We start from the raw sequence: 25654 nt of genomic DNA, 5'->3' as shown, positions 1-25654 counted from the left end.
TTATTGTTATATACATTTATTTAGATTTTTACGAATTTTTACAAGTTCGTTTCTCACAATAGGAATAACAGTTCTTTACTAGTATGTATAACGAGGCAAACAAACAACAATAACTACAGTGTTAACAACAAAACAGAACCAGGGACCCCGTGACAGCCTTCTCGGCCGAGACGGGAAGGGATGGAGGAGAGGCTTTGCTTCACAAACCCCCTCGGTCAGTGCCGGTGCTCCTGCAGGGCTCTGAGGAACACTCAGCTGGAACAGCAGGGACGAGCTGAGATCCTGGGCCGGTGGCTGAGGTGTATCAGCAGCTCCACGGCGGTGCCTGGCACTGTCACATGTCCCGGCAGGACAGGGGGTGCGGAGCCCCTGAAGAAGAAACAGCTCCATCTGGGTTATGGCGAATTCCTTTCCCCAGGCAACGACAGCTCTGAGTGTGTGAAGCTCTGACGCTGAAGAAGCGAGCCAGCTGGCAGCTGCCCTCACCCTCTCTTACCTGCCCCCTTTCCCCCCTGGGCCCAGCCAAACTCTTTGTCTTCTCAAGCACCCAATAATCACCAGCAGTCAGGTTTCCCCGAAACTAATGGACAAAATTCTGTAGGTGAGAAGGAACAAAAGGAAGGACATCTAAACCCCAACAGACTTTGACATACATTTTTTTTCCCTTTCCTTGGTTTTCCACATGACATATACAAGGCATGCTGTAAAGTGTACTCATTCCAGGGCTCACTATGACCTGCACTTGTGTGAGAGTAAGTCTGCTCCTGGTACCTGGCACTGGGATGCTGCCAAAATAAGGTGCCAGGAACCTTATGGAGGCAAATCCTCCTCCCTGGCTCCTGCTCTTTTGTTGCATCTTCTGAAATCCTGTACTTAGTCCTTTCCACTTTAGTTGCCAAGAGTAACATGCAGCACTGTCTTCTAGGTTATTTTCAAGGGAAAATACACGCCTTCAGCCTGGGAATTCCTACAGGAGTTGGGAGCTAGCTTTTTAGAACGAGTAGGTGTAGCCAGAGATGAAAAATAAAATGTCAATATGATGTGGAAGGTTTATTTGGCATGAATCTGAGATGACCACACTGAGCAGTGAAGCCAATAAAATCTCTGTACTAGGAAATCATGTGTTCTGAGCATGCCACACACTTTACAGAACTATTCCAGGAATGTTGCTTGAGAGTTTTATATGTTCATTTGGTACTTATTTTTCATCTCACTTGCTCCAAAAGCCAGGTGCTTTAATCGCAATGAAATCCACTGCCCAGGTCACAGAGGAAAAAAAAGTGGAAAATAATGCAATTACAGCAAGTCCTAAAAATGATCTAAAGTAACATTTTTATATGCAACTGAATAATAATTTTAAGTTGGAGTATTTCCTTACCTTCCCAGGGTTAAATAGTGACTTTCTTACTGAAAATACCTTATTAAAAGCTTTTTTTCCATTCCAGAAAGATTTGGCTTGTGGTCAGGAAAGCCTTCAAGATGGTAGATCTTAAATTTGTCATGGTCCCCGTGTCCATCCTATATGTTGCCCTAGTATTCTGAAGAAAACACGTGTATCATAGGATGGGGAGATAAGTTTTTTCCTGATTGAATAGTGAAGAGCTATTCAAGAAGGTAAAAAAGCCCAACAAAACAACAAAAATCAGCTCCCTCTAAACAATGTTTTAAAAAATTTATTTTGAAAAAGCAAAGCTCATGTGGGTAAACACAGGAGTACTGATAGATACATATTACGTGCTGCAAGCAGGGTTTGTGTTCTGTGCTAGAACAGAGAGGCCTTGGCTGGTGTCTGTGGGCCCTGAGCTTGATTCTAACCAAGAATTACAGTAGCAGGTGACAGGCAGAGGGTACGGCTTGAGGGGGAACACAGGAGTCATGGCTTGTGTTTGGATGTTCCAGCTGGGGTCGAATGAGCATGCGGAGCCTTCCCTCCAGAGTGAGGGATAGCAGCTATTTTGTGATGTGATCTTAACAACCCAAAGCTTGCACACATTTCACATGCTTCAGGGTGTCTGACCCAAAGATAACCATGCTCAGAGGTGTCAGAATGTACCAGAAGAACCAGTCCAGGCTCGTGGGGGTAGTGCTTTGGCATAGGCAGGGATTGGGGAGGTGCTCTGTGACATCTCAATGCACTTCTGTGCCACAGGTCCCAGGGAGCTACTTCTGCCAAGCTCGGGGTGGTAGCTGTGCTTTTGACAGGTACCTCTGCAGGACCAGATGTGGGGAGTATTTCAGTAAATTTGTGCCCAAGTCAGCCCCAATTCTGTGACATGATGTTTGTGGGGGACAGAGTCACATTCTTATGGTCTGCATTTGTTTGAATGGTCCCCAGAGGAAAAAGGGCTTTGAACTTTCTTATCTATGCTCCTCTGATATTTTGTAGCTTGTGGTAAATGATGTATGCTTGTTTTTGTTTTTGTTTTGTTCTACCCTAAAACTATTTTTGCTTCAGTTGCACTTTAAATGTTTGAAGGGTTTCCCCCTCCCTTATTACTTGATTTAATTGGAATTATGGTGCTTATCAAAAAGTATTACTGCAAGGTGACCTGGTAATAATAATTTCCTTTCATCTATACCAAACATTTGTAGATCATTAAAATGTCACAAATAAAAAGTCTTAGTCACAAAGAAATGGTTTTATATGAGCACAGTAAAATATGAAATTTCATTATATACAAAAAGGCTATGTTTTTTATTCCTTGTTCACAGAGGAAACCTCCAACACATGTGGAATGCATGGCAGGATGTAGGACCCTCTAAGGGCTGTATACAGATACAGATGAGAGGGGAGAAAAAAAAAGAAAAAGAAGACACAGTAGTTCTGAGGAAACGACCCCTTTCAGTAACAAATGGAGCATGTACTCTGGGTCTCCAGAAGGATTTGTGCAGGGATCTCACTCTGCATATGCGTGCATTCCTCTGAATCAGACAGGTGTTAAAGTGAAATGGTGCCCAGAGGACGCATTACCCTCCTGTGCTATCAGCAGCCTGACCACATGATGGATCCAAAGGAAGCCAAGCACAACTGCTGGGGGCTTTGCCAAAGGGTTTAGATGCCAAGTGCTGAGAGAGAGTATCCTTGCCAGCTTGGCACCTTTAGGCCATGTGGCTGCTGCTGGCATGGAATTGTCATTGTAACGTGCTGGGAAGAATGGAACCAGAAGCTGTCTTAGTAGTTCTGTGTGAATGAAGCTCTTATTGTTGTGAATATAAAATATTAATTACCTTACAAATGCGTTTGAGTAGCTGTACATGACTTTGGCATCTGTCCAGACTAGGAGTGGTGAAATCAGAGGATTGCCTCCTGGCAGCCAAAATTATTTATCCCCCTGCCCTTCCCCAGCATCACACTGGAAGTAAGAGGGGAACTATTTGAAAACAGTTGACATCTGGGGAAAGATGTTGATTGGCTCCTGGGATTTGGATCAGTCCTTGAGCTGGTGCCTTAAGAGTGGGTTTAACCAATGCTGTAATCTTCTGGCACCTGTTGCAGTTTTTGGCAGTGGCACAGGACAGCTTTGATTGCACTGGGACTGGAGTAGCGAACATATGCCTAATGCCCATCCCAGAAAGAATGACTTAGTGCCCTTAATGCCTTTCCTATTGTTTTATTTTCCACTTTGTTTTCTCTTACTCATCAAGCTGCTGTTAATAATTATCATTACATGCAGGCAAGCACCCACCAGCATCTTCAAAAAAATCAAAGAAAAAGCAAGAGGCAAACAGGAGCTGGGAAAGTTCTGTCTTATCAGAATCCAGCTACTTTCTGTGTTTGATTTTCAGTTGTTTGCCTGGCCCTGAATCTTTAAGAACTGTGGTAAATTAAGGACTCCAGGAGAAATGATACATATCCAGTATCCGAGATGTAATCAGAAGAAGAGTATTTTGTTTTCTAAACATGTTAATTAAAATATCCAAGTATGTGTCTTCACACAAAGATAATTCCGAGGACCTGTTAAAGGAAGTCTCTGCCTCCATGTCTCTGTACTGATTGTGCATCTGTAAATGGCTGCCATGCAACAAAGCTCTTAAGTGCATGCTCAGCTCCAGCACAGCTTGGCTACAGCAATGTTGCTAGCTTTGGCATGTTTGGGGCATTCACATGCTTGGTGAGAGGCACATGCTCGTGTGCCCTTCTGAATAACTAACTCTTCCTTGTGTCCTACAGGCCTGTGGCCAGGAGTGTGGGTCCCGTGTCCAGCTCCCGTAGAAAGAAAATATAGCAATAGGGTTTCACTTCAGCTGCAGCTCCGGGGTTTTTATCCTTCTCTTGGACATCACTGGGATGCAGAGGTATGGACTCCTGAAAAATGGTGTGAAGCCTACCAGCAATGTGTGTAACTTTACCTTGCCTGGTGCTTGTGCAGAATTTAGTGGTGTTTGTTTAAAGTGACTCCAAGTAAGCCATGCAAAGTTGTGGCAAAGACTGAGAGCACAGAGGAAAAACGTCATGCTCAGATATCAAACAGTTCATTAAAATCCATGCTGCTGCATCACAGCTGTGGGTGTTTGTCTTGAGGGATAGCTCAAAGAGTGTGTTTGGTGTCTTGTGAAAAGTCAGTCTTGCGAGCTGGGGTGATTGATTAGGTTTGAAGAGAAAGTCCTTGTATACTTATGGTGGTTCTTGGAATTACAACATGGCTTGTTTATCTAGGAAGCCAACAGAAGACCTTGGACTTCTTATCTACTCACAGATGAACACTGGTAAAGGTTCTTGAATTATAAATGCAGACGATTTAATTAAATATAATCCAACTGCTCAATGAGTACTTCTGAGTACATCTCATGAAGTACCTGATTTAGGGGAAAAAATATATAGGGAAAGGGAAAATTTTATCAGTAACAAATAACTGTACCCATAAAGTGATAAAGTCATACAGTGATAAAGTCATACAGTAAAGTCCAATCAAGCAAACTCAGTGAAATATTCTTGTGTGTGCAGTTCAGAGTCCACTCAGATATTTTCCAGACTACCATCTGCATCAGAAATTTGCTGGACAAATAACTCTGATTCTCTCCAGTAGCTTCTTGGTATGCCTGAGGTGGAATTCCAAAAGAGGACTAGCTGGCAAGTTGTGTTTTGTTTTTACCCTCACCAAAGCCTGTTTGAATTACAAGGATCATAGTGCAATTCTGGTTGTTGGAACCTGCACTCATTTATTTCAAGAAAGTTAATTTCTTGGGGATCATAAAAAAGCCAGATGGGGAGAAGCTATCCTGTTGTGGGAAGGTCCTTATCTGCTTCATTGCAATAATTGAAAATGGCTTTTTAAATAGTCTAAAGAAGTCCACTTATGACTAAGACCCAAATTTCCTGGGGGGAAGGAAAAAAAAAAAAAGCAAATGTGAGAAATACTTTAAAATATCTTTATCCAGTGTTTTGCCCCTGGAGGAGGAAGTGAGATATGTAGAAAGCAGCACATGTGACAGATGCTGCTCAAGATGCTCAGCACATTACTTAAAGATGCTCTGTGACCATCATGTTGTGAGTAATAAAAGAATGTGACTGGGATGGAAGTGAACAGTCCACATTTACTGTAATGACATTTGTAGCCTCACCACTCTCACATGACGGCCAACAAATTCCTGCCAGTTCCCGGAGTATTCCTAAATGTATCTGGGCAGTGCAAAACAGCACTGGGTTGGGGAACCCTCTGGTTACCTCCAAGTGAGCTGGCATGTCTGTAGCAGTTTAACACACAGGGACTTACTTCAGTGTCGGTGCCAGAAACAGTAAAGCTCTGTTACTGCCATACACAGTTAATTAGCTCGGGTGTCACAGCGAGCAAACACGGCTATATTGCTCCTGGTTCTGCAGCAAAGTTAATTGAGACTGGCTTGGGGATCTTTGCCCCAATTTGCGGTGCAGACGTACCCAGGAATGCACTCCTATTGTTGACTGAATACTGTATTTTCACATAAATGTGGCAGGAATATAATTGCAGGGTGGAAAGAGAAGGCCAATATACATTCACTTCACTTTAGAAACTAAATTAAACCTTTGACTTAACTCACTTCTATACCAGCGCCCTGCAGGCATTTCTACAGGCTTCATTAGAGCCAACCTAGAGGCCATGGAAAGGGTCTTACAAAAGACTAGCCAGGAAGCCAGTCACAGACCCAGATCCTGCTGCTACAGAACACAATCTGCCTCTTGGCACCTCAGGCTTGCAGCTGCCAGGCACTCTCCTTATGTGGTCACTGGTGTTGGCTCAGAGGCTGGGGCAGATAGACGAGGAGGGCTGAGGGGGAACACATTCATCACTGCCAGCAGTGAGTGGGGGCAGTGCCAAGTCACTATGTAACCAGGCACATGTGCCAATTTGCTCAGTAATTGGATTGCTATTTGAAAAATTAAAGTGGTGTCTAGAAAATTCTAACCTCTGCATTTATGAAGTATGAAGTTCGTGACTGGGAGGCTGAACAGGAAGAGTGGAGGGGATCAAGCAGAGGTGTTTAAGGAGAGCAAATGTAGGAAGTAATTTGATTATTTTCCAAAGTGTTACAGCAGCCTTAGAAGCAGCCTCTCTGTACCAGAGAGACAAAGAGCAAGACACAGTGCAGTGGAAAGCTGTGACATTATGGACAATCCATAACCCATTGCTGACTATGGAAAACCAGTGAGGATTTGTCAGCTGAAAGTAATTTGTATAAAGAAAACATCATTGGAAGGCAAGGATTGATACACTTCTGCAACTAATTTTTTCCCTAAAAAGAAAAAAGTTCTTAAAGGGGATTATTTTATATTTTCAGGGTTTTCTCTGTGCCTGTGAATTGTTGCTTCTGTCTACTCTATACATTGCTCTCAAATACTTTTGGTGAACAAATTCCATTAATAATAAATGATATTGAATTATCCAGCTACAGAGAGAATTTGTGATTCAGAAATATACGCTTCTGCCACAAATTATTTCTGCTCCCATTGCAGTCAAATTCAGACTTTGCTTTGACTCCAGTAGAAGCACAATTACATATAAAAAATATAGTTACACAAGTAGTCCTTCAGGCATTTCATTATTCTTTTTAGTTGAGCTCACTGGCCACCCTAATTCAGCTGAAAACTTAGAGCATGTGGGATGATGGATTATAAATTGTTCATAAGATAATTGTTGTTTAAAGTATGGTCCAGTTGCTAGTAGACATATAAAAATGGTGCCTATGTTCTTCATCACTGTTAAGTGGAAACTCAAACTGGAAGCTCTGTATTTAAAATAATAAAAAAGTAAAAATCTATGGACTCATACTGAGGAAGAGCTATTTGGAACTGTTGTGAAATGTCTGATAATTTATGATCCACTCAGACCTGGTAGAATGAGGTTAACACATGTCAAAGCAGAAGCTAAGGAAACTTGGAGTCACATTTCTGCCCCTAGATGGAGTATTCTGCACACTGGGTTGGTTTTTTAATATATATTTTGGGAGAATGGAGCTGTGTTAGAAGACTTGAAATGCTTCTTGTTTTGAATTCCCTTTACAGTGTATCAAGTGCTGCCCATTGGGACTAGACTAACTGGGTCCCAGAGACCATTTAGAAGAGAAAAATCAAAATAAAGTTTGTTTATATAATTGATTGAACTAAAGGCCACTGTGCTTTCTTAGTTTCTCCTATTTGTTGGTGATAGATACATGTGTTAAAATGCAAGAAGCCTATGCTTTACAAGTGTCACTAATTACTATGAAACATCTGATATTAACAGCTTGCACTGCTGGATGTTTCTGTGATTTTCATGGTATTCCCATCTATGAGTTTGCTGTGAATGCCATGGTAACCTTAACTGCTTGTAAAACATTTTAATAGTGACCACTGTAATATAGTGGTTGTATGCAAACAGCATGCACCACTGCTTCAGAGGTGTTTGGAACACTTTGTTTTGGTCGCAATTGGAGTAAAATGTTGCCAGACTTCAAGAACTGAATCCTAAACTCGCCAAACAGGGTGCTGAAAGTAAGGTCTCCTGTTCTGCAGCTCTTCTTTGATCATCTCTGGAGTTTCATTGATACATTCCTGCCCAGCACTCGCATGCTTAGTGAACCATGGCTCCAGAAAGCTCAGAGCTGCTTGGGAAAAGCACTTGGCTGCAGGCGCTGGATTTGAAGGGGGTGGGTGTCAGATTAGAAGCCAGCTTTTGAAAAACCTCTCTTGTTTTGTGTGTGTGAATGAGAATTCAGCTGCGGGCTCTTAGCTCAGGTATGTTCTCATGTGGGCTTCTGGTTTAGCCTGCTCTTAGTAGGAGAGACCAGCTGTAAAGTTTGTCCCTGGACTGGGAGCTGAATTCCTGCAAAATCTGTGATTTTCGTTTGGATCTTTTTAGATATGATGTAAATGCCAGCAGCTTCCTAACAACTGTTCTTGAAGCTCAAAGCAGAATTTAGAGCAGACCCTTGTGAGTTAGGGAATTGCACAAGATATCCCTTCTCAGAATAGAAAGAAAAGGCCCAACAAAACTTAAGCCATCTGACTGGAGTCCTGAGAAATGCTTTCCAGCTTTCAAAGAAAGAAAGGGTCTTAATTCAGATTTGCCAGAATTGTCTAATTAGTCCCTTTAATGCCATGCACCTTATAGTCTGTGCCACCGGATTCGTCCTATAAATGAGACGATGGGCTAATTCATCTTGGCAGCAGTAAACAGACCTTGTGATTGTCCTCCTTACAAACACCGGCCTGATTTTAGGAAAACGCTTTGACCAAGCCTGTGTCCCTGCTCCCTCCCCCGCGACGCCCCCTCTTTTTCTGAGTGCTGCCTGTGCTTCTTGCCCTCCTTCTTCCCCACCACCCCAGCCCAGCCCGTCTCACACACAGTAACATACCTCACACATTTGCCTCTGCTAACAACAACCTGTCAACTCTTTCTTTGCACCGTGCTAGGCGCCTTTTGTTTCTGCAGCCCAGCAAGCCTTGCAGCTGTTGTCCGAGGCCTGCTCTGACAGCCTGTGATCAGTCAGCTGCAAAATCCTCCCTGAACAACTCGGTATTCACAGCTCTAATCGGGCCAGCGGACTGTTTCCTCCTCTCTCGCAGTAAATCTTTATCACTTGCGCTCTGCTCGTCAGTTTGTGGCGCCAGCTCTTTGGGCTGCTCTATCCTTTTCCCATACTCTGCTGGGCTGTGTGCTCTGAATGCTAACTCCAGCCTTGTTTAGACTCAGGGCTGTCTCAGTGCTGCAATCCACACGTTGGGAAGGTCCAAATTCCAGCTCCCCCCACCTCCCGGCTTTTAAGCTGGATGTACCTTAAGTTTGTATTGCTCCAAAGGTGAAGATATCAAAGGCTCCCTCCCTTCTTCCCCTCCCTCAGCCTGTTTCATACTTTGTCCATATAAGTTAGTTGTGTGATTACCTTTCCGTGTCCTCCCAGCAGACTGTTGTGCTTCTGTTTAAGAGCTGCCTTTGGTGAGGAGATGAGGGTGAGCTGCCCAGCCTGGGGAAGCTGGTGATGGCAAGGGAAAGCCTGGGGGAGCTGGCACAAACCTTAATTTGATCTCATGCCCAGGCCTATTAACCCTTCTCCTAATGGTCCCCCCACTGAGGAGTCGGAAACACATTTCCTTCCATCCTGTCCCTGACTTGATGCCATCACAGTCTTTTAAAAGATTTACATCAAAGATATTGAATTGTGAAACAGATTTCTAGAAAAAAAGAGGATCAAAGTTTGCTTCCATAGTGCCCTCAGTTGAGCTGAGGGGAGTGCTTGGAGAGTTTAGGGTGGAGGTGTCTGTCAGCGTGGAGTTTCTGAGGATTTATACTGATGGAGCTAAAAGAACAACTTTATCTGTGCCTATTGCCTCTTAGAATGCAGTGTGAAAACTCCTTCTGCCTCCCTTGGGAAAACACTGTGGGTGTTATTTCTCTGTATTTGGGCCTGGGATTGTAGATGACAGATTTTGTAAGGAGACTCAGCTAGCTCTTAGGTAAAGCTTGCTGGAGACCACTTTTATAAAATAAATTATTCAGGAGGGTTATTTCAGTTTATAAGGAACCTGGAAAACTTTTGTCTGAGCACTGGCATGAGGGCCAAAACTGATGTGTTTTAATTTTGTCTCTGAAGCTGAGTCCATCTCTGGCACTGGAAAACCTGTTTCTCTTTCTTCATCAGCTTTCCCCACCTTCAAGTCTTTGTTTCAGCAGTTCCAGGTGTGTGCGTGCGCATGTCTGAGCAGGGGTGAAAATTAACCCAACACAGAAATTCCTTCAAGAGTACAACATGAACTGGCTTTTAAAATGTTGTTTCTCTTAGCTTTATGAGGCAGCTGTAAAATAGATGCTCCTTGGAAAATCTGGGTTCAGTTCTATTCAGACTTTCTATGCCTCAGTTTCTCATCAGTACAGTATTTGCTTAGTCAAAGATAAGCACATGGATATGGCATTCTTACAATTTTTGGTGTTGGTGGTCCGTTTGAGTCAGCAGAGAGATGCCATCCTGGTGGGGCTCTGTTGGCTCCCATTGATGCTTCCAGGTGGGATGTGTTTTGTCTCTATGTAAACAAACAGACTTGTAAACACCCTTTAGAATTCATTTGGGAAAATGGCTCAGGTTTTGCTGGTATGTGCCATCAAAGTGCCTTTCTCAGTGTTCTCTGGTGAAACTAAATGTGTGTGAACAGGATTCGAAATTGGTTCTTTTTCTGTAGGCTGTCCCCAGGGGTAGCAATAGAAATACCATCTTCAATAGTATGGAGTATCCTACAAATAAGCTGATTGTACCAGTTCATAGAATGGAATCATAAGGTAGATTGGACAGGACCTTTAAAGGCCATTTTTTTCCTGTCAAATAGGAAGCTACTGGACATAGTTATTTTGTGATATGATTGACTTATATTTTACGAAATACCGATGCTTCACCATGCTTGGGGAGAGTGGGATGGGCAAACCACTTGCTGTCCCCTGCACAAAAAGCAGTTGATTTTAATTTGTTCTTGAAGAACTTAATATCCCTAAAACTTCCTTGCATATCCTAATTTTTTTTTATATGTTTACTTTTCAGAAAACTCATTGGTAGCTACAATTTACATGTTATCTGATAAGGTAGAAAGAAGTATTTTTACTTTAAACTACTAAAGAAGATTCTGGGAGTCTGAATTGAAAGTAAATGGAACAAGAAGTGAAGACTCTCAAAATTATTATTTTTTTAAAAGTGAAAACAACTCAAAAAGACAAAATGCAAACAGAATTTTGAGTCTCTTCATACAGAAGTAAGCAAGGATGTGCACAGCTTGTCTCCTACTTTCCACATTAGGTTGCCACTTGTCCTTGTTCTCCTCATCTACTGATATTTGTGCCCTGAAGTGAGGGGTTTTTTTGAAGGATGCAGCTGGTGCTCATCTTGGTATGGTTGTAATTTTGTGGTGGTTGGTGTTGTGGGTTTAGAATGTTTAATTGGGAAAATGTCTGGAAGTTGTTGGAAGTTTTTATCTGTTCTTTTCCTCAGAGCTTTGTACCATAGGGGAAGACTCACAGGAGGCAGATATTCCTAATGAGGGAATGTATTGCTGTTTTGCAAATCCTATATGAGTTCTTTTGCTTTGGAGAGGTAAGTTCAATCCTCATCTTTACCCAGACCACAATGAAGGCTCTGTACCTTGTTCCGTTGACTGGATGCGAGAAGAGGACTAGTTCATGGCTCTGGGATGAACAGGATGAGCAGAGTTTGAGAATAGCTTGTCTATTCCCTGTTCCAGATTGAAAGTGCCGTGACTCACTTTTCCTAATGCATCTGGATGCATATATTGGAGCAGGATCTTTTATTGCTCTGCTTCTTTATTTTTAAGGAGCAACGTCAGCTGTTTTTTCCTAGCTCCTCCCATATTTATGTTCTAAGAAAATCTCAGATGCCAACAATTTTCTATTGATCTTTTTTTAGAGTTGTTGCACAGTAATTCCATTTGAAAATAGTCTTTAGACTAGGAATTTTCTTGTCTGATTTGCCTCAGACTTTCCAGAAAAAAATCTACCTTGACATAAAGTTTGGACCTGTGAAAGTTCAAGGAAATCTGTTTAGCTTTTTCTGTGTGAGAGAGGGATTCTGCCAAAATTGAGTTTCGTATGAAAGACTAGTGTAAGCATGGATAGACTGCTTCCTTCATTGCTAGGTAATATTAATGTATAGTCAGCCTCATAAAGAAAAAAATATTCCTTATAAAAATTATTTTTTATGTTTCTTCTTTAGCTACTCAGGATAAAATATTTACAATTTATCTATCATGTTTAATTTTTTGAGTCACTTTTAGTGCTCACATTTCCTGTACATCTTAAAAAAAAAAAAAAGCATGCAAAAGATGAGCAAAGAATAAGGGGAAAAATTATAAATTGATCCATCTGCCTCTTCTACAGACATTTTCTTCTCCCCTTACTTCAGAAGTTAAAAGAGGGAATGCAGGGCCATGCAGTGTTTGTTAAAGCTGATGGAATATCTTTCTCCCTCTGGTTATTTCTTTAATCAATGTTTCTTTATACCATTAGGTCATCTCCTCTTTTTTCATGGCTTTTTTTTTATTCTGAAGAAGACTTGTTTTGTACATTTCCGTACATCTTGATGTGTATTCTAAGAATTATGGCCTGATCACTTCCTCTCTTTTCCTCAAAATTTCTGTCGTTTTATCTATTTTAAGTGCCAGAGCACAAAGATAACCCCATCATAGTTCTCTCATTTTCCCCAGCAGTTCCACTCCCCTCCCTCCCTGCAATGAAAAAATGAAAGGTCTCATGGTCTTACAGATTTTCTTTATGCTTATTTTGGCCTACTTGCAACCCAAATACATCATCACGCTATAAGACAACTCTCTAAGGCTCTTGGATCAATTAAAGGTAGCCCTATTCATTGCCAGTACAAACCTTTGCCTATTAACTCTTTCAAAGGGCATTTGTCATCACAAAAAGCTGTGAATGCTGTCTGGGTACATTGATTAAAAAAAGGTATTGTTTTAAGGCTGCTGAATATCTTAATTAATTGTAATCATAGGATAGCTTGTGCCTGTAAAAGGATAGTTACCTTTCACCTACTTGCTTTATTTTCTGTGTTTTAAAAAAAAAAATCTCAGATTTACCTCAAGCATGCTGTTTTCAGGGTACAAGAGGACTGCACTTGCTGATCAAACTGTAATTTAGGACATTATTTTGTAAAGCAAAATAATTAGTGTGGTAACCCAGCATGTATCTGCTTGGCCTGTGATCAGCCAAGAGCAAGTCAGTGGAGCAGTATTGCTCCTTGCCAGCAGCCATCCTCCTTTTCTTCCCTCAGAAATCCAGGGTCTGTATCCTGGAAGTGCAGAAATCCACCCCAACTCTTCATGCACTGAATGCATGTGATCAGCTCGAGCCCATGAATTGAACATTCATGCAGACTATACACAGCACTGTTTGGCAGGTTAAGATAAAACAGGGTAACATTTTTTACACCAGTAGTTCATTTGCCACAATTGTTGTCTCAAATGACTTCAAACAGTTTATTGATGTGTTCTAAATCTCTGGGGGAAATGTCCTTTTCTGTTGTTCCCTGAATTAAAACTTTTCTTTCAGTAGTTAATCATAAAAATTTGGTTTTCATTCAAGGAGACCCTTTTGAAAATGAAAATCAGAACTTTTCCTTGGTCTTCGTGCAAAGTTTTTTTTCCTTGGTCTTCAAGCAAAGTTCTTGCTTTCTTGGTTTCTTTTTCTGAGGAAACAACATCATTTATATTTAATTTAAAATATTTTGTTCAAATCACACATTTTTTATGTGCATTTATTGGAGGCATTGAGGTATAGACAGAACCCTTCCAGTCACATGTCTTGATGGTACAGCAATGGCTTTCATCATCTGACCCTCACTCTCCGGAGGTGCAATTCCGGAGAAGATGCTTTTCTTTCCATATTTTTGCAAATATCTTTTTACAGAGAAGAGAAAACACACTGACAAAAAAAAATAAATGTAAGTCACACTTGATAAAACATGCTTTTGTGCTTGAATAAAATAGTAGCTACAGTGCAGGAACTTTTCAGGTACAAAAAATATTTATATTTTTATATATTTACACTTGTAAATTAATTATTTATAAATTACCTAACATACCAACCATGGATATGAAACGGCTCATGCAGTTTGGTCATTTAGAAAGCAGGGCAGTGCCATGTCTGGGAACCACCAGGCAAATGAATCCCCAACACTCACACTCAGCTGGTGGCTTGCTTGATGAATTTTGTTACAGGAAATCCCTGCATGCACAGATTCTCAGGGAAATATGGCAGACTCATGTAAATGCAAGTGGTATTGTCCTCAATCTCTTATTTTCCAGTGAATAATTGTACTGGACAATGTATGGCTTGAAGTGAGAATATGTTTATGGTTTACCTAACTTTTTCAGAAGCCAAGATGATACATGCACTTCTATTACTGGAAGATTTCTCTCCCTGAGTCTAGATTTACATGAAGTACTTCTTATGAGTATTCTATCTCCTTTTTAAAATTTTATTGTTACAAAAATGCTTCAAAAATTTAGTTCTGTCTCCAAATTACTGTACAGTAAGTGCATTATTATAATTACTATTTCCTAGATGAGGAAAACCAGTCTGATAAAGATTAAAGTTCCAATTCAAGGAGAGGCAGAAACTTAAGCACATCTTTTAGTGTTCCTGTGATTTTGGCATAAGCAATTGTGAAGAGTTTCTCTGGGATGCTGTCAGAGGTGAAAACAGAATATGCTCTGAGTTGCAGAGTACCTCAGCCACAGTACTGCAAATTTTTCTTGTTATACTTGATAAAAAATGTGATGCAATGGGATTGTCATAGAGGAGAGAGATTTATTTTTGTAGCTAGTTACTCAATATATATACTATGGTATTGAACCTCATTTTAGCATGGAGGTCAATGAAGTTCTAACATTTTCCTTTAGCTTTGTAGGTTTCTGCAGAAGTGTACAGCATCTTTTCTTTGGTCAGGTGCCTTGGAAATAAAGTCTGAGAGATAAATCTGCATATTTCTCCAGTGGCTGTAATAAGCATATATATTTGTAAATAATGGCATTGTGTGTCTTGCTCTATGTAACATTTTCAAGTGTCTGTACAAGTAGGAGATTTATGAAATGTGACTCATTTTTCCTTTTCCACACTGTTCCAGCGGAAGAGCTCAGAATGCGATGAGAAAAAGTAGTACACATTATTAAGAATTCTGATAAAGTAGGGTGCATAAATTTGTTTTCTTTGTGAGCCTTAATCCTGTGTTGTATTGGCTTCTTGGACATGGCTAATTTATTTGGAATTCCATTCTGTTCCTGACAGCATTCCTGATTAGCAGTTTGATCACCCGGAGCAAAGTTACATACCAGCTTTCAACTCTTGTAATCTAGCAGTGTAATTTTTTCAAATAGACTCTTTTCTTTCCTTCTTTGCCCCAGCTCCTCTTCTTTTTGTGTGCAAAGAGACTTTAAAAGTAAGCAGGATAACCCATTAGTAGAATGAAAAACTTCTTCAAAACACAGTGTAATTTGCTGAAAGACTGACTTTCATTTTTGAATAGAAAAAATGAGGTTTGGAGTGGTGTCAGTGCAGCATGTGAAATATTTGCCTTCCATCACTTATAAAGGATAACAGTTCTTTTCAATAACTGCATTTTATTAGTGGGGTGATATAATCTTCAAGTAATTTACAAGGTCTGTAGTTCACCAAAGCACATTTTGCTTATGGTTAATTTTAGAAAGTTTGACTTTTTCTTTAGTTGTTAAGTTTGTCACATGGTGGGCCTTGTAGGAAAATGGCAGCTGTGTCATTGTTTGCTTCTATCTGTACTGGCTTGTGCTTTCAAAACAAAGATGACCAGGACACCCAAATTTAATTGTAAACCAGAAGCAGGTATGGGTCTGAGCTCATTTTGGTACAGCACAGGCAGAACATCATCCAAGTGATCTGGTCTGCCAAAGACACAGAGTTGCATATGAGAAGAAAGTGAGATTTCCATCCTGTGACATATCTGAAAGTCCCAGTCTGGTTTGTGCACAGTGAAAAGGAAACAAGGATTTTAAGTCAAGGGAGGCTTGGGAATAGCCCAGAGATAGGTGGCCACAGAACTAATCAAAAAGCTCAAACTGTGGTTTTATGCATGAGTGCCTTGACTGCATAATGTTTGAAGATTGTGATCTGTCTGGTTTGTACTGATCTTGAATTTTAGAGATCTGAAAAGCAGCTCTTGGCAAATACTTTATCAAAACTGAAGCATGTTTTTCCAGTTTTCTGTGGTTGAAAAACTGGCATTTCGTTGAAACATTGTTTTGTCAAAAATAGTACTCATTAAATTCTCTGCTGTATTGATGTGAATTCCATTAATTCAGTGGGGAAAAAAAAGTTTACTGATGGAAGGAGAGCACCAGGATAGTTTGGTTTAGGGCTAGATCATTGTGCCTGGTCAGTTTTGGTGATAATTCCTTAATTTCCCCAGCAAAAAATCCTGAGGTTCTTTCTGCCCCAAAAATTAGGCATCTAGCTCAGTGTGAAAACTTAGCAAATTGTGTATGGTCTCTCTGATCACAAAGGAGGTAATAATTACTTGATAATAAGCTGTTCTGAACTTTACAACATCAATCTTAAATACGTATCCTTGGTTTTTTCTGTTGAGTTATGAAGTATTTTTGTGTTTTTATATTTGTTCACAATTAGGTGGACATTTTGGGCATTACTAATCTTTTAATTGATTGGTGCCATTAAGTATCATGGCATGCATATGATCTAATCTGCTCCTGCTGGGTAATGTTCTGATCACGTTTCTAGTAAGAAATTCCCATAAATGAAAGGGAACCAAGATGTCTCCTGCTAACCATTGCCCCATCCAGCTGCACATGGAGGTGGAATGAAACAGAGAGCATGTGGAATGACTGCAGAGGTCCCATCAAGTCTTCTTGGAAATACAGCTGTCTTCATGCAATCACTTTTAAGACTGATTTATAAGGTTTTATTTCATTTCCTTCTAGTCCTTTCCCTTCACTTTTATTGCTGTTTCCTATGATCTGTGCTCTTTTGTTGTGTTTAAATCTCAGTTGTGATGCCTTTGAGGGTGTGCTGGAGTTTTGCTAACACTTCTGGTTTTATGGAGGCTGAAGTTAGTCTTAAGGGATGAAATATATAATAAATTAAGTATCTTCTTTCTGTCCTTGTTTTTGATAATGGAAATGGGCATAGCTCTCTGACTGTAGTGGGAGAAGTGTGTTTGCTGGGGATTTTCCAGGAGAAAACCAGTGGGGCAGGTGTTGACTTTGCTTTGACTCAATGCAACATTGAGTGATCTTGATACGTACATGTTATCACAACTTACGTGGATCAATAGTTGACTCTGAATGTCAGATTTTGTCCTCTAAAGCAGTGACTACTCGATCTGGCTCTTTTAAAGTGGTATTTTGTTTTCAGTGTGATGTAGAATGCTTGCTCAGGAGGTTTCACATAATGTAACCTGGAGCAAGGTGCCTTTTTTACTCTGATAACTTTAGAAGGAATTGTGATTCTGACAGATAAGTGCTGGTCTTGAATTTTTCCCTTTTTTTTTTTAAGAAGTAACTTGGAACTTCTTATTAGCCTTGCCACAACCTGGAACATTTTGCTGTTTCCTTTGGTAGATATCCTGACTTTTGAATATGTGGAAAATGCAGTAAGTGAAATATCCTATTTTTAAAATTCTAATATACTTATGTTGTGGGATGTATTTTGAACTGATGTTAACAGTAGGTGTTTTATTGTACAATATTGTTGTATTGTCTGCTTTATTGCTTGTAAGTTTACCTGATATTTAAAAATTTTGGGAATATAGTGATATTTTAGGAGATTTCATGATAAGGGAATTGGAAAATGAGATGTGAAATCTGTTGCTTTACATTTTAAAAGTCAACAAGACTGTGTAATATGTACCTTTTTTTTCCTTTAAACTATTCTTCAATGGGCATTTACCAGGACAATTAATTATGTGATAATTTAAAAGCAAAATATGAAATTTGTGTTGGAACTAGTTTAAAATTAGAGAATTTTAATAAATATTTATAGCAGAATAGAGTAGTAATATTGGTTATGTGATGAAAACATATGTTAGTACTAAATATCACCCATCAGAAATACTGTTCTATCATGTCATTGTTCCCTGGAGAGATGACTAGCTGAAAAATGATTTTAACAAAATAAACTCTGTACAGAGAAGATGCTTTTAGGGTGATACAGAACACATTCTTAAAAAAAAGCACGTAATTTAAAATGGTGCCAGACATTAGGAGCATCTGTTGTGTGAAAAAGTAAATTTGGGAAAATTCAAATAATAATGCTCAATATATAGGCTTTACATAGTGCTTTTCCTCACTCATTCTCAAAATACTTTGCAAAGAGAAGGACAGCTACCCATGTTAAACTGCATTTTCTAAAATCCAGCCACACCAGATTTCATCTGGCATTTAAATTCGCCTTGCTCATGCTGTGCCATTAATTTTCTGTGGGAGGAAATCTGTCCCAAGAAGTGAAATACAAGCAGGAAAGCACTGTCCTTCCATCTTGGACAGCATTCCTGCGTGTGAACAAATGCAGGGTGCCAAGCTGACAGCCGTGGCATGTGGAGCCAGGGAGCTGCCAGCGTGGAAGCTCTCCCAGCTTTGTGTCAGCCTGTCCCAGGCACATCCCGGTGCCAGGCGCCAGGGCTGTGCTGCCTCTGTTCCGGCTTTGACACCTCACAGGGAACGCCGGAGCTGGCGGAGCTGAGAACTGCTTGTGAGCCCAGGGAGGAAGAGGCACCTGTTGTTCCCTTGGCACTGGAATGAGCCCCCAATTCATCCCTGGCATGCCCTTAAATAGCCACTGGGCTCCTTGGCACTAACAGAGTGGGCTGGAGCCGGTGGCCAAGGCGTGGGATGTGCTGGATTACAGCTAATGCTGAAATCGGTGGTTTTCAGCAATACTGCTGGAGTGTAGACAGCAGATTGCACTGCACTGGAGGAAGAGGGTTGTCAAAAAAATGAACTTTCCTTACATCCATCCACATGGGCTGGTACACAGATACTGCCTCTCTAAAGAAAAAAATCAGATATTGTCACCTCAACCAATAATTAATTCTAGAGCTACAAAATGAGCCAGTTACCCAACTGAGTGTATACTGTAGAGCCCCTGTCTTGCAGGGGTTGCGTTGCAGTAGATAGAGCTACTGAACAGTTTGTAAAACTTTTTTCTGCAGAAATCCCTTTCAGATGAGATGATGATTTCCTTTTGTCTCATCTGTGTGGGTGTAGGTCTCTTAAAAGAAAAGAGCAGGTTAGAGAAACAGCTGTCAGGAATGATGTAGTTGATTTTGCTTTAGGACAAGCCAGTAGACCTTTTGGGCCCCTTTTATCTTTTTTTTTAATAGCTGTAGGTGACCCTAGTAACATATATACGTGTATTTATATGTTCTCTCCAGCCTGCATCATTTTTTTAGCAAAATCTTTGCTAGTTGAAAGGAGCAGTCCCTTTAAACTCAGCAGCTTTTGGAATCTGTAGGTATAAAGTCATTGTTTGGTGCACCTCCTCAAAGATTCCTCCTTAATCCGGATTTTGTGTACTCATCCCTTGGTTGAGCCTTCCTGTCCAGAAGAATTTGAGTTGATTCCCATTCCTTCATAAATGCACACAGGGCTATATGTCAGACTTTCTTGCCTTTTAAGCAATCTGATCAGTTCTGACACTTTTCACCTCCATTAAAGAATCCATGTGGTAGTTGAGAACACCCATTAGTGTAAACAAACTCCTGAAACCCCTGAAAATATTTGCTTTGCTCTGCCATTTAACTGTTTACAAAGCCCAGGGCTTTGCTTCAGATACACAGTCAATAAAAGGGAACAGACTATTTTACTTTTTATAAATTGCAGTGTAAATATGTTTCTGTTGGCTGTGTAGTAGGCAACATTTTGACTTTCATGAGGTTACCCCAATCAAGGACAAATTTGACCAGAAAGTGGCACTTTGAGAGGATACTGTCAGTATTTTGGTATGATATTTGGCTTAATGCAGGATTTTTAAAAATCAAGGAAGCAGCTCTGACACTGGGCTATTGCTTGAACCATATCCAAGTCATTTCACTTACTGCTGATCCTTCCCAGTTTTGCCTTCACAAGTCTACATGTCCAGGCCCAGGTAAGGAATTGCTTAAACGTCAATAAAAGTTCCTTGTTTTCTTCTGAACTGGGTCCTGGAGTTTATACTAGTTCTAATGAGGACTTGGCATCTCTAAGGACAGCAAGGTATTACTGTACCCTGAATTTAAGAGGAAAAGAATGTAGAATTCCCAAAGCTTTATGTCTCCGAATCAGGCTTTAATTTCTTTTTAGACAGAAAATGTGGTTTCTGGGGAAGGGAGCTTGCTAGTTAGTAAGTCTGAAAAGATCTTAGCAGTTCCAGTAATTACTCATTTCATCAATCCATCTAAAAGACCTCAACTGAGTTCTTTCCTATAGTGTCTACTTCAAATAATGCTGCTTTACATTTGGAAAGCCAAATAAGGAAACGGCATAATCTTACAGGAGTTTCATTCCCTTTTAGTTTGCGCAGCTCAGACTTGCTGTAACAAGAGCACTTCTTTCTGTGAAACCTTTTTAACATATTCGACTAAACAAACTATCTCCTAAAGAAAGTAGGAACATTTTTGTGTGTGTATGTGTGTGTGCTTTGCTCTAGCCTTGGCTGTCGAGGACATTTCTTCATTTGTTGATGTACTAAATGAGCGATGCATTTTGGACAGCCTCTGTGTTCTGATTTGTTTTCTTGTGCTTTTTTGTCTCCCCCTCTTCCCCCTCCCCTTCTTCCCCTTTTCATTTGTCTAGGGGAAAAAAATCTCCTCCAGTGTTGTTTCCTGCAAGGACCATTCTTAAGAGCTCGTTGGACAGCGCAGGACTCTTGAAGTGATAGCTAATTGGTGAAAGAAAGGCCCTGATTGTCTTGAGGGAGCTGGAAAGTGCTGCATGTGCTGCTGAAAGGGACTAGGGAGAAGGTGCCTGGTTTCGCTGAGCAGCTGCTGCTGGAGATGTTTGGAGATTACATCAGCATTGGAAAAGAGGGGCAAAAAAAAAAAAAATCCAACTTCACAGAGACAGTTTATGGAGGTTTTTTTCTCCCTTCCAAAGGTCTTCTGACAATACTGTCATTGTCAATATAAGAGTTGTTAATTCTTTATGAATAGCACATGGGGCCTCTTGACTAAATAGTACGTTACATGTCCCAAATCTGTCAGCTGGACTCTTCTCTCACATGCTAGTGAGATCACTTTGATTGGAATGTTAGAGGAATTGCTGGGCAGGCCATACAGAACTGAATACTACATTATATAATTAGATCTCCCAGAGTATTTTTTTCACATTACCTCATTATTCTAGCTTAAATATGGAATCAGTCCTTTTGATGGTTTTACTGGTTGCAATTATATTAATACGATTCATTTTGTGGTCCTGTCTTAGTACTTATATAGATTATAAACTGTCCCAAAGGTTTCCTGACAGAAGAAAAGAGGACTAAAAGACTTCAAAAGCCTCATTCAGATTTGAATTGACAATGGGGAGAGCTGGATAAGGTAAATGGAGCTAGAGCAGCTTTTACCTTGGGATCTGATGAGAGAGAAATGACCTGTTAAGACTTCAGCTGCATGAAGATTCTTCAAAAAGTCTCACTGATAAAGGGGAAGGAATGACAACTGATTGAGTCAAATTACTTCCTTTCCAACTTGGGCATGAATTTGTTGTTGGGAACAGACTTGTGGACTTCTACCAATTAAATGATGTGGACAAGCTGGAAGGAACCCTCTTGCTGGGCAGTCCAAGAGTGCTCAGTGTCCACGTGCCACGCTCTAGGCTGGCAGGAGCAGATTTTTACCTGGCTGGTTGATTTGTTACCACATTCCTCATGGCTCTTCTCAGCTAGAAACTTTCAGTGTGTTTCATCTGAAACTGCCAAATATTCACATTTCTTAGCAAGCAATGTATCTGGGTACTAGTACAAGGTGGATACCACTGGGATAATCTGTTCCATGGAAGACAGATTTGTGTCACAGAGATTTTCTGATGGACTCTGGCTGCAATTCAGTACCCACAACGGGTGAGGTGACAATATAAGTGAGTTTTAACACCAAAGCCCTTCAAGGGACCTTCGTGTCTAGCCTGAAATAAGCACCCTAGTAGGACACTGGAAGATTTGACTGCTTGCCCAAGGACAAAGTGACTTGGGATTTTTTGGTTAACTTACCTGGCAAAAAGAAATAAATTTTTCCGAGTGAACTGTCTCCTTTGAAATAGGTGTTGTATTAAGTCAAACAACCTAAATCTTACTGCAACTCAGTGTAATACTGTCTTTTAAAAACTGAATTTTTCTGCAGTAAAGATAGGAAAATTGTATTACCTTGCCTGAGAAATGCACTATCCTTAGCTCAGTCACTATTTAAATTTTTTTAGAAGTCCTTTTTTTTTTGTTTGATCATTTTCTATCTCATGTGAAACTGAAGGTTACCACTTCATATACTTATTTCTTTATCTCTTGGTAGCTCACATGATGATATCAGAGTTCATCTAGGTAAAAGCCTACAGTATCCCATACAGTTTCTGGCCCATTCATGACTCACATACTCCTACAGGCTTTTCATTAGTAACTGCTTATCAGCCCTTATAATTTTGTCTTTTAAAGCCTCCTAAAAATCAGACATGAGAGCTGGTATGTGCCTAGGCAGTGGAACAGGGTAAATGTCAGGTCAATTGATTTAAGCCTGTGATTTTTTTTATGGTGGATGACCAATCTACAAAACAACCTGTAATGCCTGAAGGTACATGTCGGGTTTGAAATCCTGCCAGATGACAATAAATTGTATGTAAATGTAACTAACTTCATGTCTGTTTCTCTGATTCTTAATTTTAATGATAATTCTGTCCTTTTTGTGTTTCCCCAACACCAGCCACAAAGGGAAAGCAAAGTGTTGTCTACTTGGTGTGCAGACATACTCTTTATAACAAGTAACTGGAAAAATAGCAACCTGATCTATTTTACTTCTTTCAGTTAATCATCGCTATTCTGAGCTGTTGTGTGTAAAACAAAGCTTGTGGAGAAAATTATAGTGCCTTTAAGAAATAAATCTTCTAATTCTTTATTTCAATCATACTGAAATTGTATATGACAGTGTCATGTTTGTATTAATTGTTTAAAAGTGTGGATGTAATGAGAAGTGGTACAGGTGAGGTGTGGTTTACTGCATTTAACATTTTGGGATATTGGAACTGACACAGATATGGAATTCTCAGCTATGATTTTTTTGTCCCTGCAGGGCAGCATTTCAAGTTTCTCTGTAAATGAGAGTTTGTGGTCCTGTTATGGACCATACCCTATGGATTGGCTCCATTGGTATTTGTGGATCTAAAACATTTGATTTGGACCTTAAATGAGTCACGTGAGTTGCACTCTGATTATAAGAGTGGTCTGGCCAAATACTAATTGGCATAATATTTCTCTGTGTCCTACATTGGTAAAACTGGCTGCAGCTCCAAGCAGTTTATTAGAACATCCATGTTTTGAGGCACATTTAATTAATTTAATAATTATAAATTTTTTTACTGAAGTGTTCATTTAGGTCTTGTTGCCTACTACACTCCTTATGTGTTCAAAGCAGTTTGAACAGCAACTTGGTTAATTTCTGTGCATTCATATTAGTTGTCATCCCATCCTGCAGGATGTGGGAAGCCATCCTGTTTATCCTGCATTACAAAATCCGGGCTATCACACTTTCAAGAGTGCATAATATAAAGGAGATTGAGATCTTCCTCTTTATTCCCATAGGTCTTTGCCCTCTCTCTTTTCATGGAGATAATAAAAATCTAAGCACTTTAAGTATGGTATGGTGTGAAAGTATCCACTGGTATTTCCTGGTGTGATCCTATGGAGCACTGTGCTGACATTTAGATATTTAAAATATATTTATACCCTATTGATTTTTTTGCATTTAAGGATGTATTTAAAAATAAACAAGTGCTTAATGTTAGTTTTGAGCTGTGGACAGTGTGAATGAAGGTTACAGGGTAGATCCCCCTTTCCAGACATGAAACAAAGGTATGTGTAACAAAAGGGAAAAATAGAAATGAAATACTGCGGTATTAAAATCCTTGCTAATGTAAAATTATTTGTATTTTTATATATTGATTAAAATCTACTGTATATAAATGTGTTTGTTATGTTTTTATTAATTTATATAATTAACATGCTAAGCAGTGGCCAAAATTACCATGTAACCTACTGAGAAGAAATCCCACTCTTTGTCTGAAGACATTTGTGAAGAACCTCCTAAGATGGGGATATATATGTATATATAGGTTAAAATAGATCCTATTTATACATCAAAACCAAAAATAAAACTGTATGATGTATGGATGCAGAACTGGTCTGTTAGGACTGTGCTAATTTATGATGACCTTTTTTGTAGTACCAATGGTACCAATAAAACCAAATTTGTTCCCAAAACAAATAGTCATTTTCAGGTTCTACAACTAATACTTATTTTTTTCTTTCTTTTTTCTTTTTTTAATCAGATGTCACTGTTGGACACGAAATGAGTCACACAGATGCAGTTTGAGGTGTGGTGAAAGGCAGAGCAAACTTTATTTTTCCTTTCAGTATTTTTAAGTTTCTGACCACGACCAGGGATTAGATAGTCAGGTTACCAACTTCCCAACAGCCATGAGAGATGTCCATCAAAAGGCATATCTTTAATGGAATGTATAAACACCTATGTTTATAGTTACTTTCCTGGGAAAGTGGCTAGAACATGTAGAAAAACAATATCAAGGGTCTCAGGGCAACAATCAGGGATAAAAAATCTTTAAAATCTTTAAAAGCTGTAAAACCTCAATTGATTGAAAATATCCTGTTTGTCTGCAAATCCAGTTCCCATCCTACATTGTGTAATGTGCAAAAAGTTGGTATTTTACAGACTGCATTAAGGTATGGAAAACTAACTACAGACAAGCTCATGGTCATCTGAGCATGTCATTATATTTATTAATTAAAATAATGCTACAATTTCATTTTGTAGTGCTATTACACTGGTACTCACTTAAACACTTCCTGTCAAAGTATGTAAACCGGAGTGCCAAAGACTCCCCTAAACAGATCTGGCGGTGCAACAGGTGGCCTAATTACTTTAGGTAGGTCCATTACAGCCAAATTTGGGGAGGAGAAGCTAAAGACACGAGCAGGGCTACAATAGACTCTTGCAGAGGAAATTTGGACAGCTGGGGGCCCAGTCACCAACGGTTTGCCATGAACTGCCACCTCATGAACTGGAGCTTGGGGAAAATCTCGTAACCTGCATTCGTGTTCTGTGTGATGGCCCTAGGGAATGGGGAAGTATTGTGAGGGTCTCCCTATCAGGATTCATGCAAATGCCAAATAGTTGGACAATTAAATGGCAGAAGTCCTGTCTTGGTTGGTTAGCAGGGACACGGAGTTACTCCAGAAGTGTGGTTGGGTTATGCTTGATTATCACCAAAGTGGGTGACCTGATAGAGTGGCCCTTTCACTGCAGGCAGGGCTTGTAACAGCATCTCCTGCTATGGTTGCCAGGCACTTCCAGCCCTAAATGCCTATTTTCAGCTGTTCACAACTTCGTCAAAGTAGCTTTTCAAACTAAATTTTTCCATGTCTCATTTGGTGTCTGTCTCCCTCTGAAT

The 25654-nt window shown here is 40.0% G+C and overlaps 2 protein-coding genes across 3 annotated transcripts in view; both read left to right on the top strand.

Moving 5' to 3' along the window:
* TPCN2 (two pore segment channel 2) overlaps nt 1–20906 on the top strand; it is a 72173-nt gene extending 51267 nt beyond the window's left edge. Inside the window, exons 26-27 of one of the 2 annotated variants that reach the window (XM_088057657.1) lie at nt 4172–4296; nt 20783–20875. In XM_088057657.1, the coding sequence (XP_087913783.1) occupies nt 4172–4296; nt 20783–20830 (173 nt within the window). In that variant the 3' untranslated portion in view covers nt 20831–20875. Of the gene's footprint in view, nt 1–4171; nt 4297–20782 lie in introns of both variants that reach the window. The other variant, XM_088057658.1, reaches the window with a different exon arrangement.
* Nucleotides 20907–21324: 418 nt separating this feature from the next.
* SMIM38 (small integral membrane protein 38) lies at nt 21325–23719 on the top strand. Its single transcript, XM_088057659.1, has one exon. It carries the CDS (start codon nt 21339–21341, stop codon nt 21468–21470), a length of 132 nt encoding a protein of 43 aa, XP_087913785.1. The 5' UTR covers nt 21325–21338; the 3' UTR covers nt 21471–23719.
* The last annotated feature ends 1935 nt before the right edge of the window (nt 23720–25654 follow it).

This window comes from Pseudopodoces humilis, chromosome 7 (assembly GCF_049639895.1).
Source record: "Pseudopodoces humilis isolate 2021_Gansu_Grassland_sample_001 chromosome 7, ASM4963989v1, whole genome shotgun sequence".
In the NCBI taxonomy this organism is placed as follows: Eukaryota; Metazoa; Chordata; class Aves; order Passeriformes; family Paridae; genus Pseudopodoces; species Pseudopodoces humilis.
Note: the sequence above shows the minus strand (reverse complement) of the source record. Positions and strands in the feature narration are given on the sequence as shown.

Excerpts from the sequence above, each read along its gene's own strand:
- SMIM38 (XM_088057659.1), top strand. The coding sequence starts at position 21,339 with ATGGAATCAGTCCTTTTGATGGTTTTACTGGTTGCAATTATATTAATA.